Source organism: Mauremys mutica, chromosome 3 (genome assembly GCF_020497125.1).
Source record: "Mauremys mutica isolate MM-2020 ecotype Southern chromosome 3, ASM2049712v1, whole genome shotgun sequence".
NCBI classification, from domain to species: domain Eukaryota; kingdom Metazoa; phylum Chordata; order Testudines; family Geoemydidae; genus Mauremys; species Mauremys mutica.
Window position 1 is genome coordinate 128,309,541 of NC_059074.1, and position 12,280 is coordinate 128,321,820.

General features: G+C 39.7%; 1 protein-coding gene across 15 annotated transcripts in view; it reads right to left on the reverse strand.

Moving 5' to 3' along the window:
* The window catches only part of WDR27 (WD repeat domain 27), a 227,850-nt gene that overhangs the window by 179,373 nt on the left and 36,197 nt on the right, over positions 1-12,280 (reverse strand). For all 15 annotated transcript variants that reach the window (XM_045008729.1, XM_045008731.1, XM_045008728.1 and 12 more), the window contains exons 10-12: positions 6,951-7,054; positions 6,460-6,527; positions 1,878-2,011 (exon numbers count right to left, since the gene is read on the reverse strand). In XM_045008729.1, coding sequence (XP_044864664.1) covers positions 1,878-2,011; positions 6,460-6,527; positions 6,951-7,054 — 306 coding nt within the window. The remainder of the gene's footprint in view (positions 1-1,877; positions 2,012-6,459; positions 6,528-6,950; positions 7,055-12,280) is intronic.

The window sequence follows — 12,280 nt, forward strand, 5'->3', positions numbered from 1 at the left end:
TATGATCTTGGCATTGTCATGCTTGATTTTGTTTACCACCCTCAGAAGCACAGGTATCAGAGACAGCCTCTTGTCCACAGAACAAGAAAGGCATCTCCCAGTGAGAGATGGTCTAAGCACCCTTCCCGCCAAACAAAGTCATTTGCACTTCTTGTTGGCAATGATCTATATCTGGAACTCCTCAAGTCAAAGATTTGATTGAGTATCTGAGAGTCCAACTCTCACTTGTAGTCCTGAAACTCCCACACAGACCTTGTTTGGGTCTTTTCACCAACCGAGACAATCACAAACTTGACAAGGGACCAACACCAGCTTGCTCAGACTGTGTTTGGAGTATAAACAGTCCTGAGCCAGCCCTGGAAACATTGAAGGTGTAGCCTGGCACAAAGTGTCACAAAGGTACATGCTGCCATGTGTCTGAGCAGTTGAAGAAAATTTCTTATTGATGTCTGTGGGCTGATTTGAATCTTTGAGATTAAAGCTGTTAACATCAGGAACCTGACAGTGGGCAGGTAAGCCCTGACTGATATTGCATCTAAGGAGGCCCCTATAAACTCTACCCATTGCACCAGGGTCAAAATAGATTTCTTGATGTTGATCTGCAATCCTAGCTCACAGAACAGGGACCTTGCCATCCTTACTGCAGAAAGAACCTCACTGAAGATTGGCCCTTGAATACCCAGTCATCTAGACCCTTGATGTTCAGGACACCTATGTTGATGTTCAGGACACAGACATATAGTTATCCCCAGTTGTTCGAGGTAAGCTGCAACCCCTGCTAACATCTTCCAGAACACCCTGGGGGCAGAAAAGAGACCAAATGAGAGCACTCAATACTGATAGTGATCTTGATCATCAAAAAGCAAAGGAATCGCTTGTGAGATGGATGAATAGTGATATGAAAATAGGTGTCCTGAACATCAAGGGTCGACAACCAATACCCCAGTTACAATGATGGAATTATCACTGTGAGAGTCACCATCTTGAATTTTTGAGATTTCAAAAAGTTATTTAGGAGTCGTAGATTTAAAACCGGTCTCCATCCCCCGTTTTTTTCAGGACCAGGAAACAGTTGGATTAGAAGCCCCCTCCCCTCTGTGCTGAACTGGAACTTTTCTATCGCTCCTATATGCAGAAGGGAGTCAACTTCCTGATTTAGGAATGACTCGTGAGAGGGGTCCCTGATGAGCAACAGGGGATGGGGGGAGAGGACAGCAGGAAGGGAGCAAAAAATGGATGGAGTACCCCAATCTTATAACTGATGGCCGGAGGAAGGTCTTGGCCTGGATCTGATACTGAATGGAGAGAATGTTCCACCATTAAGAGTCAGAGTCTCATCTTTCAATTCTTTACAGGCAGAGCTAGGAAAGCAGAGCAAACAGAGCACTTTTGAGGGACATAAGACTCCTCCAAGTAGCGGATGCACTGACCGGTAGAGCTTTCTGGCAAGAGAGGCACCGTTTGAAGCCTAGAGAGCCTGGCATACTCCAGAGCAACAGTGATCTGAGAAGGTTTCTCCCCTTCTCCTCAGGAGAAGGGGGGAAGGAATTGAGACTAACCCTTCAAAAAACAAGCTAGTTAGCTCATTAGGTATAGGTAAGTAGGAAGGGTAATTAGTTTGTAGTTTTGAACAGAAAAGCACACTAACAATCTGTCTCAGGACAAAGCAGCAGAGAAGGAACTCAGGGTGGTTTGACTGCACAGCCCTATGTAGTCTTAGTGCCGAGCAAGAGGATGTGTAGGGTGCACGCATGGGCCAAACGGGCTCTACAACAAAAAATCTCTGATCAAAGGTTCATGGACTATAAAACACATCTGAAGTGGAGCACCTATGGGGATACTACTAGAACCATCAAATATTTGAAACCATCCCATACCTTGCAATAACTGAAAGCCTCTTCTCCTTTCCACATAAGAGAAAATCACTCTGCTGAGATCTCATCAAAGCAGCAAGGTTAATCTCCAGCAAAGCAATCGTATTTTCAAACATCGAAGTAAGCAAGCAGAAAACCTGCAGTGACAAGACCATGATGTAACATTCCCCTCACTTCAAATTAAGCTATAACTCTAGATAAACATTATTGACAGCAGAAAGTGGGGGATTATTCAATGCCATTCCGAAAACTGCTCATAAACCAGTAACTGATTTTATTCGGGTGGATCTAATCCATCTAACAAAGGGTTAAACAGTACTCAGGAGGGCAGCATTGTCTTCCTAAACATATGTTCAAACTGGTTAAGGAACTTAATTGCTTCACAAACTGGCCTGCATACCTGGGGTGAAGTGTGAACTCTAACTCCCTCTACAATCCTGATACCACAAAAGTAGCATGAAAAGGAAGTGTATCTAGGAGGAAATTCCTCAGGTCTTCAAGGAAGTCAATTTATATCAAGATCCTGGGCTGAAGGGATGAGTGAGCAGAAGTCATCTTTAAAACAAAAACGCTCTTGTTTTTAAGTAGGAATAAGGCCCTTGGCTCAGCTCACAGTCCTGTGGGCAACAAGCACTGCAGCAAATAGGCCATACCAGCAGGAAAAACTCACATGCCCTAAGTAACAGGTCATGCTTTCTTGATGTGGTGCACAAGCTGCCACACTATCAAATAACTTTCAGAGCTCTCTCAAAAGGATTGGGAGGGATCCTGCCCTGCAGCTTGCTTGGGAACAGGGCTGGCCTTACCATGGGGCGAACTGAGGCGGACGCCTCAGGTGTCAGACTGGGGGGTGGGGGGACGGCGGCGCCACTAGGACCCAGAGTGTAGAAAATTGTGTCTGCTGCTGGTGCATATGTATTCTTTCTGCTCTAGATGCACAGAGATGGTGGAGTGCTGTGCTGGAGGAAGGAGGGCACAAGAGACACAACAGGCAGGCAGGAGAAAAGGTGAGAGGGAATAACAGAAAGCAGCAGGAGCTGCAGGGAGAGAGAGGAGGAGGAGGAGGAGCCTCTTATGTACCTCTCTAGCACCCCCAGGAGCCTGGCCTGATTAACACCAGCTTCTCAGTTTGCTTCCTGTTTCCTGCTGCTTCCCTGAACCCACTTGAGGAGAACAGGCAGTCAACTGAAGTAGTAGAAGCTAGCGAGGCCCTTAAAACACTGATGATATCATCCCTCACTCAGGCCTTGCTACCAGTCTGCTTATTTGTCCCCTTCAACTGAGTGTTGAGAGCCACTGTAGCTGGCACAGAACAGCAGTCATGAGTGAAAGAAGAAAACACCCTTCTGGGGCAGCATTCAGAAAAAGAAAGAAAGCAAAGGAAGCTTTTCTATCTAAGCAGGAAGGAGCTTTCCTGAGATACATAGACACAGATGTTCACGGGGAGCCTTCCAGTCCCATTGAGGATGTGAATGGTGAGGAGATGCCTGATCTTCCAGTTAGTCAGAATGCAGGTGACCTGGCAGCTACTGCAACATTCATATCTCCATCTCAAATGGATGTAACCATGCACATTCCTGAAGAAAAGTGTAGATCAGAGAAGAGCGTGGTGGAGGTGCAAGAAACAGCTGCTGCTGAGTTTAGTTCCTTAAGTCTAGATGATCCAGGACTGTGGACCCGCTTGAACAGTAACCTGAGGGACTTCCTTGTACTGCATGGGCCACAGCAAGTGAAAAACGTCATGTTCCCCAAAGACAATGAAAATAGAAGTTTCCATCCAACACATTACTGGCGTGAAATCCCCAATGGTGACAAAGTGGAGAGGCCATGGCTTATGTACTCAAAAACCCAGAATGCTGCATACTGTTTTTGTTGCAAATTGTTCCAGTCTAACGTTCCAGCCACATTGGGTTCTCCAGGAACAAATGACTGGAAAAATCTGGCTAGAAATCTGGCATGCCATGAGAAGACAGTAAATCACCAGAGAGCATTCCATAGGTGGAAAGAGCTTGATATGAGACTAAGGTTAAAGGCCACCATAGATGATCAGCATCAAAAGAAGATTGCATCAGAGTCTCTTTACTGGCAAAATGTTCTGAAAAGGCTCATTGCCATTGTGAGAATGCTTGCTACCCAAAACCTAGTACTGCGTGGCACTTCAGATCAGCTGTATGTGCCAAACAATGGAAACTTCCTTAAAATTGTGGAGCTGATGGCTGAATGAGATGCTGTACTCCAGGAGTATCTAAGAAGAGTCACCACCCAAGAAATGTACACACACCACTACTTTGGAAAAACAATCCAAAATGAGATCATGCAGTTACGGGCAACAAAAGTCAAACAGAAGATTGTGGCAGATCTGAAGTCAGCAAGATATTACTCTGTTATTCTGGACTGCACACCTGACATCAGCCAGATGAAATAAATGACTTTAATGGTGCATTTTGTAACAACAACAGAACCTAGTGAAAATGTCCCTGCAATGGTGATTGTCAGAGAGTATTTTCTAGAATTTATTGACATTGATGATACTACAGGAGTTGGTATGACAAATGTGCTTCTTAAAAAGCTGGAAGATATGGGAATTGCGATAGCTGATGTGAGAGGTCAGGGATACGATAATAGTGCCAACGTGAGAGGAAAGAACAGAGGAGTGCAGACACGGATCCCAGAGTTAAACCCTTGAGCTTTTTTTGTCCCATGCAGTTCTCATTCATTGAACTTGGTGGTCAGTGATGCAGCATCTGGTTCTAGTGAAGCTGCTGAATTTTTTAATGTAATTCAAAGCATCTATGTATTTTTCTCTGCAACAACTCATCAAAGGCAAATTTTGAAGCAACATCCGGGAACATCCTCTCTGACACTGAAACCACTGAGTGCCACATGATGGGAAAGTCGAGTGGAGGTGATAAAGCATATCAAACACCAAATTGGGAAGATAGATGATGCCATAATTGCCATTATAGAAGATAATGCTATGACAGGAACTGTTCGTGGGAGAACAGTGGCAGAGGGAAATGGAATCACCAGAAACATACATAACTTCAAATTTCTGTGTGGCTTAGTGTTGTGGCATGACATACTGTTTGAAATAAATGTTGTAAGCAAGAGATTCCAAGGTGTTGACCTTGATATATCTGGAGCAATGGAACAACTGGACAAAGCAAAGTCATACCTACAGTCTTACCGGTCAGATGAGGGATTTCAAAACGTTCTGCAGAGTGCACAGAAGTTGGCAGAGGAACTTCACACTGAAGCTATTTTCCCACCCATGCAAGAATACAAGAGAGTCACCAAAGACGACATTTTGATTATGAGGCACAGGATAATCCCATAAGAGACCCCAAACAACAATTCAAAGTTGAATTCTTTAACCAGGTGCTAGATTGTGCAATACAGTCAGTTGAAGAATGTTTCATGCAGCTCAAGGAACACAGCAGTATATTTGGGATGTTGTATGATATTCCAAAACTCCTCACTATACCTGAAGAAGACCTACACCAGCAATGCAGGGCACTAGAGACAGTGTTGGCACATGATGACATGCGCAATATTGATGCGAGTGATTTAGGTGATGAACTGCAAGCCCTTTCAAGATACATTTCAGCAGGATCAACTCCAGAGGCTGTTCTGGAATATATGTGCACAAATAAGATGACCACCCTCTTTCCAAATGCTTTTGTTGCTCTGCGCATACTTCTAACACTTCCTGTAACAGTTGCCAGTGGAGAACACAGCTTCTCCAAGCTGAAGCTAATAAAAACACATCTACACTCCACAATGACACAGGAGAGGCTGGTCGGCCTTGCAACCATCTCAATAGAGCATGAGCTGGCCCAGACTGTGGACCTTCAGGAAGCAGTTCAAATCTTTGCAACCAAGAAGGCACAGAAAGCACCACTTTGATTATTCAAACAGATAAAAATGCCAGTGTTTACTATGCAGACAAAAAAAGTTACATTTGCTGTTCAGGCATTTGAAAGTTAAGTGTTACTTAAAATGCCTTGTTCAAAAATTTTAAGTTGTTAGTTCTCCTTTACTGGGGTAGGTAGCAGAGCAGTACCATGAGAGGAGTAGAATAGGCAGAATTGAGACCTTTCAAAGTTTTGGCTCAAGCGAGGGGGTATGGGGGCATCATTTGAGCTCCCCACCTCAGGTGCCAAAATGTTGTGGGCCGGCCCTGCTTAGGAAAGAGAGAGAAAGACTTCTTATATCTTCTTCCCCACCAGAGCACCTGCACCTGCCTCATTTGGTATGAACCTCATAACTGTCTGAGGTTCATACCAAAAACTAGAAAAATCTATTTAGGTTTTTGTTACTAATAATAGTATATATGTGGTGGGGATTTTAAAGTTACTCATTGACTATACAGTAGAATCATCAACCACCTTCAGTAAAGAGTACTATACAATTCACAGCAAGGAAAACAAAAATTTATTCAGCATGCTTTCAACATTTGATAACAAAACTTTAGAAAATAAAAGCAGAGAAGTTTAAAACTAATTGAACAGTATTTGCACTGTTCACCTGAAAGTTACTGAATACTTAATAACTTGTTAAACAAATATAGTAATTGTGTGCTTACCTTCCCATTAACTGCCTTCCTCATTAATGCGCATGATCCAGCAAATTGAATGGTGAGGCCGCTGTAATCTTTATCAGAAAAATTGTAAAATTGTATTGTCCCTTTTATAACAGGAAATTAAATCAGAAAATATTGGGTGCAAATCACTTCTGTACTAATTTTACACCAGTGTAACTCCATTGTCTTCAGTAAAGATACTCCCAGTTTACATCAGTAGAAGTGCAACATGAACAAAGCCCTTATGTCTAATAATCATAAATAAATTATAAAATTAGATGCAAATTCATTACTAATCATTACATAACAGTGTGCTAGTGCAACTGATCAGCACAACTAGGAAAAGAGACAGCATGTGAATTAACACCACATATTGATAAGGAGCCCTGGCAACCATTTTTATATACCAATACTTATATCATTCACATCAGATCAGAGGGAAAAAAATAAATACTTATGAATCATATCAAATTGTAAATATTTTGTGATCGTACCTTTATAATGTAAAACAGCTTCTAATTCAAAGTTTGCCAAGTTAATTATGAACAAACCAGTAGAGCTTCCTATCCACAAACATCTGGCATTTACAGCAGGAAAACTAATTGTAAACAGAAGAAAAAGAGTTATCTGTAGGTTTTCCTTTTTCTCACTTAAGATACACACAAACTGCTTTGTTCAAGCATTCTATTCCCCATTCCACCACCACAGAAACAAAGAAAAATTGCATCCCAAAAAAACGAAACTGGGCATTACAATGTTAAATGGAGATTTTTTTGAAAATACAAGTAAATTAGAAAAGTTGACAGGCTTTGAGAAGAACAGAAATATTTATGATTTTCTGTAATAGCTCAAAATGTTTAGGTTCTGAAAGAGAGAAGCCAAACTAATCATAATACAGTACAAGCGAACAGAAAAGTTGAATGGGAAAAAGTATGTGTTTCTTTTATGGTGGTGAATCAACATTTACTACAATTCCTGAAATATAACAGTTACAATGTGGTAATATTTTTGTATTTCTAAGATTTCTACTAATGTATTTTCATTTTTAAGACTTCCTCCTACTCCGATTACTATGACTGGCCTGTTTCTCATCTGGTGGAGTGACATCCTAAGAGTAGAAGCGGTCAGAAATTTTCCACTGGAAAATGTTGATTTGATGGAACTGAAATGTTCCAGGGAAACATGCCAGTTCCATCAACATTTTCAGTGGAAGCCAGATAGGCTGGCAAGCCGGCCTGCCCACTTGAGTAGGCAGGTTGGCAGAAAATTAGGATCCCCAGCTAGCCTGCTCCCCAGTTGCCTACCTAGTGGGCATGCTGCCTGGCTCCCCAGCTGCCCGGCACCCCAGCTGCCCACCTAGCAGGCAGGCTGCCCCAGAATTCTAGCTGTCTGGCTTCTGGGTGGGCTCCCTGTTTTTCTATATTATACCAACTATAACAGAAAATTATCAATTACTAAACAAAATACCAGTTAGACTCATTACAAGTGACCAGGTAGAATACCGGTTGAACAAACCAAGTACCAATTAAAAACAATTAGAATATCAATTACTAATTTGAATACCAAGTAGCCATTACAGCACTAATTACCAGTTAGCAATTTATATAAAAATATATAATATAATCATAAGCATTTATATTATGACATGTCAAAATACTCAAACATTTTGACTTATATGTTTATAATATAATATAAATAACTAAAGTCTAATTGACAGTCAAAACCAAATGATTTTGACAGTATTGAAATAAAATGTAGATAATGTCAAAACAAAGTGTCATTTCAATTTATTTAAAATCAAATTAGGGGATTTCGTTCTGCAGGAAGTTTCAAAATGTCTGGGTTTTTTTTGTTGTTGTTCTGATTCTTAAAAATATATAGAGACATTTTGGAATTCCTCGCACAACAGGAATTTCAGTTTCTAAACAGGTTTACCTAATAGACATTTGTGAATGCTACTGTCAGACTAATAAGAGGTTAATAAAACAGCAGGCAACCACCAGTTTCTATTTCACACAGTTTTCTAGTACACAACCTATCTGATCTCCACTGATCCTGTGACCAATAGTCCTGGCATTACTCCCTAAATCAGATACTGTATCTAGTATCCTGTCATGATTTGTTCTTACCAAGCAACTATAAGGTGCTCTGCCAAATTTCCTGAATTCTTTTGCTTAATATTTAGGATATTTTTGATGTACATGTAACGTACATTTACAAATAATTCTTAAGTATTAATATTGCTGCACACACTTTAGTGAACCACAATAAATGCAAGACCCATTAAGGAGTACAGAAAGTTGTCATATTTGCATTGTAATAGCCAAATAAAATAGGGGCAAGAACTATACCCTATGGGGAAAATATTTTCCTGCAGAAAGTTCTCAAATATTTTGCAAAACCTTCTTAGTAAAATCCCAAACTTTTCCAGGTTCTCTCATTCTTCCAATAATATCGAAGCAATGCAGTCAAAATGCACATCTTTTTGGTGGATCTTTGTGGACCACTCTCTTCCTCACTAACATACATTTTTACACGTGAAATTAAAGATTTAATAGCAGTGTTTCTTCCAGACTGGGTGCTTTGTCAGATCTGCACTTATCCTTTTGCTTTTCAGGAGTAAACCATAAGTTCCTTCAGCACCACCCATTAAGAATCTGATCCAGAGCCAACCAGCTTAGGGAATCTTTCCACTGACATCAATGGGTTTTCTATCAGACCCTAAAAGGAAGGCTGAGAAAAGATTGTACAGTTTTCCAATACTTCAATAATTAAAAGTCTAAGATGTAATCAGTGAAAATGTAGTAATAAAGTCAGGGGAAAAAAAATGATGTTCCAAGAGCCAGTTCAAAATTATAGGAAAAAACAGAAGGCAACCATGAAAGAACCTGAAAGACTGAACGGTGTTCTAACACCAATTACTGAGACTACTTGTTCAGTAAAATACTACTCAACACGAATAAGGATGACTGAATCTGGCCTGTTATTATCTATTTAAAAAAAAAATTATCAGCATTTGCTCTCTGTTTATTCCCCTTCTTGTGCCACTACCAGAGTGTGTGGTAGAGGGGCGGTAAGAGCACCAAACTGGGTTTAAAATGGAATTTAAAATAAAGAATACAATTTTACCACTTGGCAGTGCTAAACAAATATAACAGTAATTTTTTTTCCAAATTATTGCATTTTGCAATAATTGCGAGGAACAATGTAAAAATCTCTATATAAAAAGAATATATGCAAACACAATGCATATTTGTATATACCCTTAATTTTACCCACCTATAACGTGAACGCAGCAAAGATAATTTAACTAAAGATATCTTTGGACATAATCAGGATATGAGAAGAAGAGGAGAACTCGCATGAATTAAGGAAAATGCCAGCCTAACAAAGCTGGAACAAAACTAGAACGTCCACATGTGTGTTAAGGCAGTATCACTGGAAATTTTATAAAATGAAATCCACTACTCGAACACAGATGGCAAGGGACCAGACTGATCTTTTGCAATTTCAGCCACTACTCTTATGGAAAGAGCTATAATTGAACTACGAGGCAATAATCCCAAAGAATGAGAAATGTGCTTAGGAAAAATATAAAAACTTGTTTATGACAAAGACTAACAATGTTCTGACGTCAAAATAAACAAACACCCAGATCAACATTTTTTAAAAATTTTATTCCATATAAAAATCAATAAATGTTTTAAGTACTGCTTATGAAATAAGGGCTCAAGAGTTGAAGTGAGGAAATGGAAAAGCATGAGACTAAAGTTTGGTATGCAAATTGTCACCACAGATGTACAGTTTCTCTTTTTTTAAAACAGTCAGACCCTGTCTTAAGTATTAGAGCTGGAAAATATCATTTTATTTGTGTTTTTTGATGCTTCTGTCATGTTCTAGCTAGAAAATATGCTTTTACTGCTCAGTCCTTAGCATGTGTGGACTTCTACTTTAAAAAATGATTTTAAATTAGCAGCTATGTTATTCAGTTATAAAAAGTGAACACTGTACATACGGGACTTGATTTTGATCTCATACCAGTTTCATGCTGGTGAAACTCCATTACTTCAGTTGACAGACTCTTGATTTACAAAGATTTTGAGAGGAGAATTAGGCCCTCAATCTTTATAAGAAGTTTTTTAATACCCTGATATTCAATATGATAGATTACTTTAATCAGCAATTTTCATATTACATAGGGGAGTTAGACATTTTACATGTTCAAAACAATATACATGCCCAGAACAATGTCACCTGAATATCAACCAATAAAAGACGAGGCAGGGGTCTCCTAGGCCTGGTCCACAAACAATCTTTGTACCAGTCTAGCTATTTCATTAGGAGTGTAATTTTATTATTTTTTTCTTTTAACTGAAACAGTTATAATGGTACAACCCATTTAATTGACACAGTTATAACAGTATAAAGGTGTCTTATATTGCTATACTTTATTCCCCTTCCCACACAAGAATATGCGATACTGGTACATATGCTTTTATACTGGTAAAACTGTGACCTTGTCTACACTTGTGGTGGTGTATGTACACACCGCAGTGAAATGCAGGCTGTATCCTCACTCACTGTAGTGTGTAGCTCTCTGTGGCAGTGAAAGGCTCCAACGGGGGAGGCAATAAGGAAATGCTCTAGCAGCGAGGAGCTGCCGGAGCCTTTCCCCACCACCGTGAAAGACTCCAGTAGTGGGAAAAGGCTCCAGCATGGGGGAGGCACGTAACACTCCACTGCTAGACCTGGGAGGCACTGCTTGGGCATGTAGAGAGCTATGTAGGATACAAACCCTCAGGTTCAGATGTGTAGGGCACTCTACTCACCTAAGCCATACCTCACCATCTACACTGCTGTTTATATACATTCTAGCTGGGCATGCAATGTCTATATTTTGCATGTGCTGCAAGTATAGACCTACCCACTGCATCCACACTAGGGAAGTTATACCATTTCAACTATACCAGTATAGTGAAAGTAATACAACAACTAAACAAACCTCCACTGTGTAATATTAGCTCTTATAGGGAAATCTGGTAGAACTCCCTATATTTAGATTGCCTAACATTAAAAATAAAATAAATAATAATAATAATAAAATAATAATAATAATCTTGTGAGGGTTTTTTGTTTGTTTGTTTTGAAGCTGTAATACCTCCATTGTTCACTGCAGATCTTTGAAGTTTGGCAAGGGCAAAGCCCTGTGGCTAGAGATATGCTTTTCCCATGGCATTTTTAAATCAGCAGGACTGGACAATTTATACCCAAGAATGTTAAAAGAATTAGCCAAAGAGCTCTCTGAATCATTAATGCCAATTTTAACATATCGTTGAACATTGGATAAGTTCAAGAGGACTGGAAAAAAGCTAATGTTATAGTAATATTTAAAATGGGACGACCCAGGGAATCATAGGCAAATTAGTCTGACATCAATCCAAGGCAAAAATCATGGAAAGTCCACTATGGGACACTAACAGTTGAATTAAAGGATGGTAGCATAATTAATGCCAGTCAACACGGTTTTATGGAAAATAGGATTTTCACGCCTGATATCGTTTTGGGATACTATCATGAGTTTGGTTGATAAAGCTTATAGTGTTGTCCTAATATATTTAGACTTTTATAGGCATATGACTTCTTTTATAAAAAAACCTCAAGCTTAGTTAGAACTGAATACCCTCCGGGCAAGTCTACACTACAAAATTAAGTCAACCTAAATTACATCAATGTACAACCACAGCAGTAATTAAATCACTTTCAATCAATTTCAGTGGGATGTCGATGGAAAAGTTATTTAAAAAAAAGAAAGGTAATGAAATAA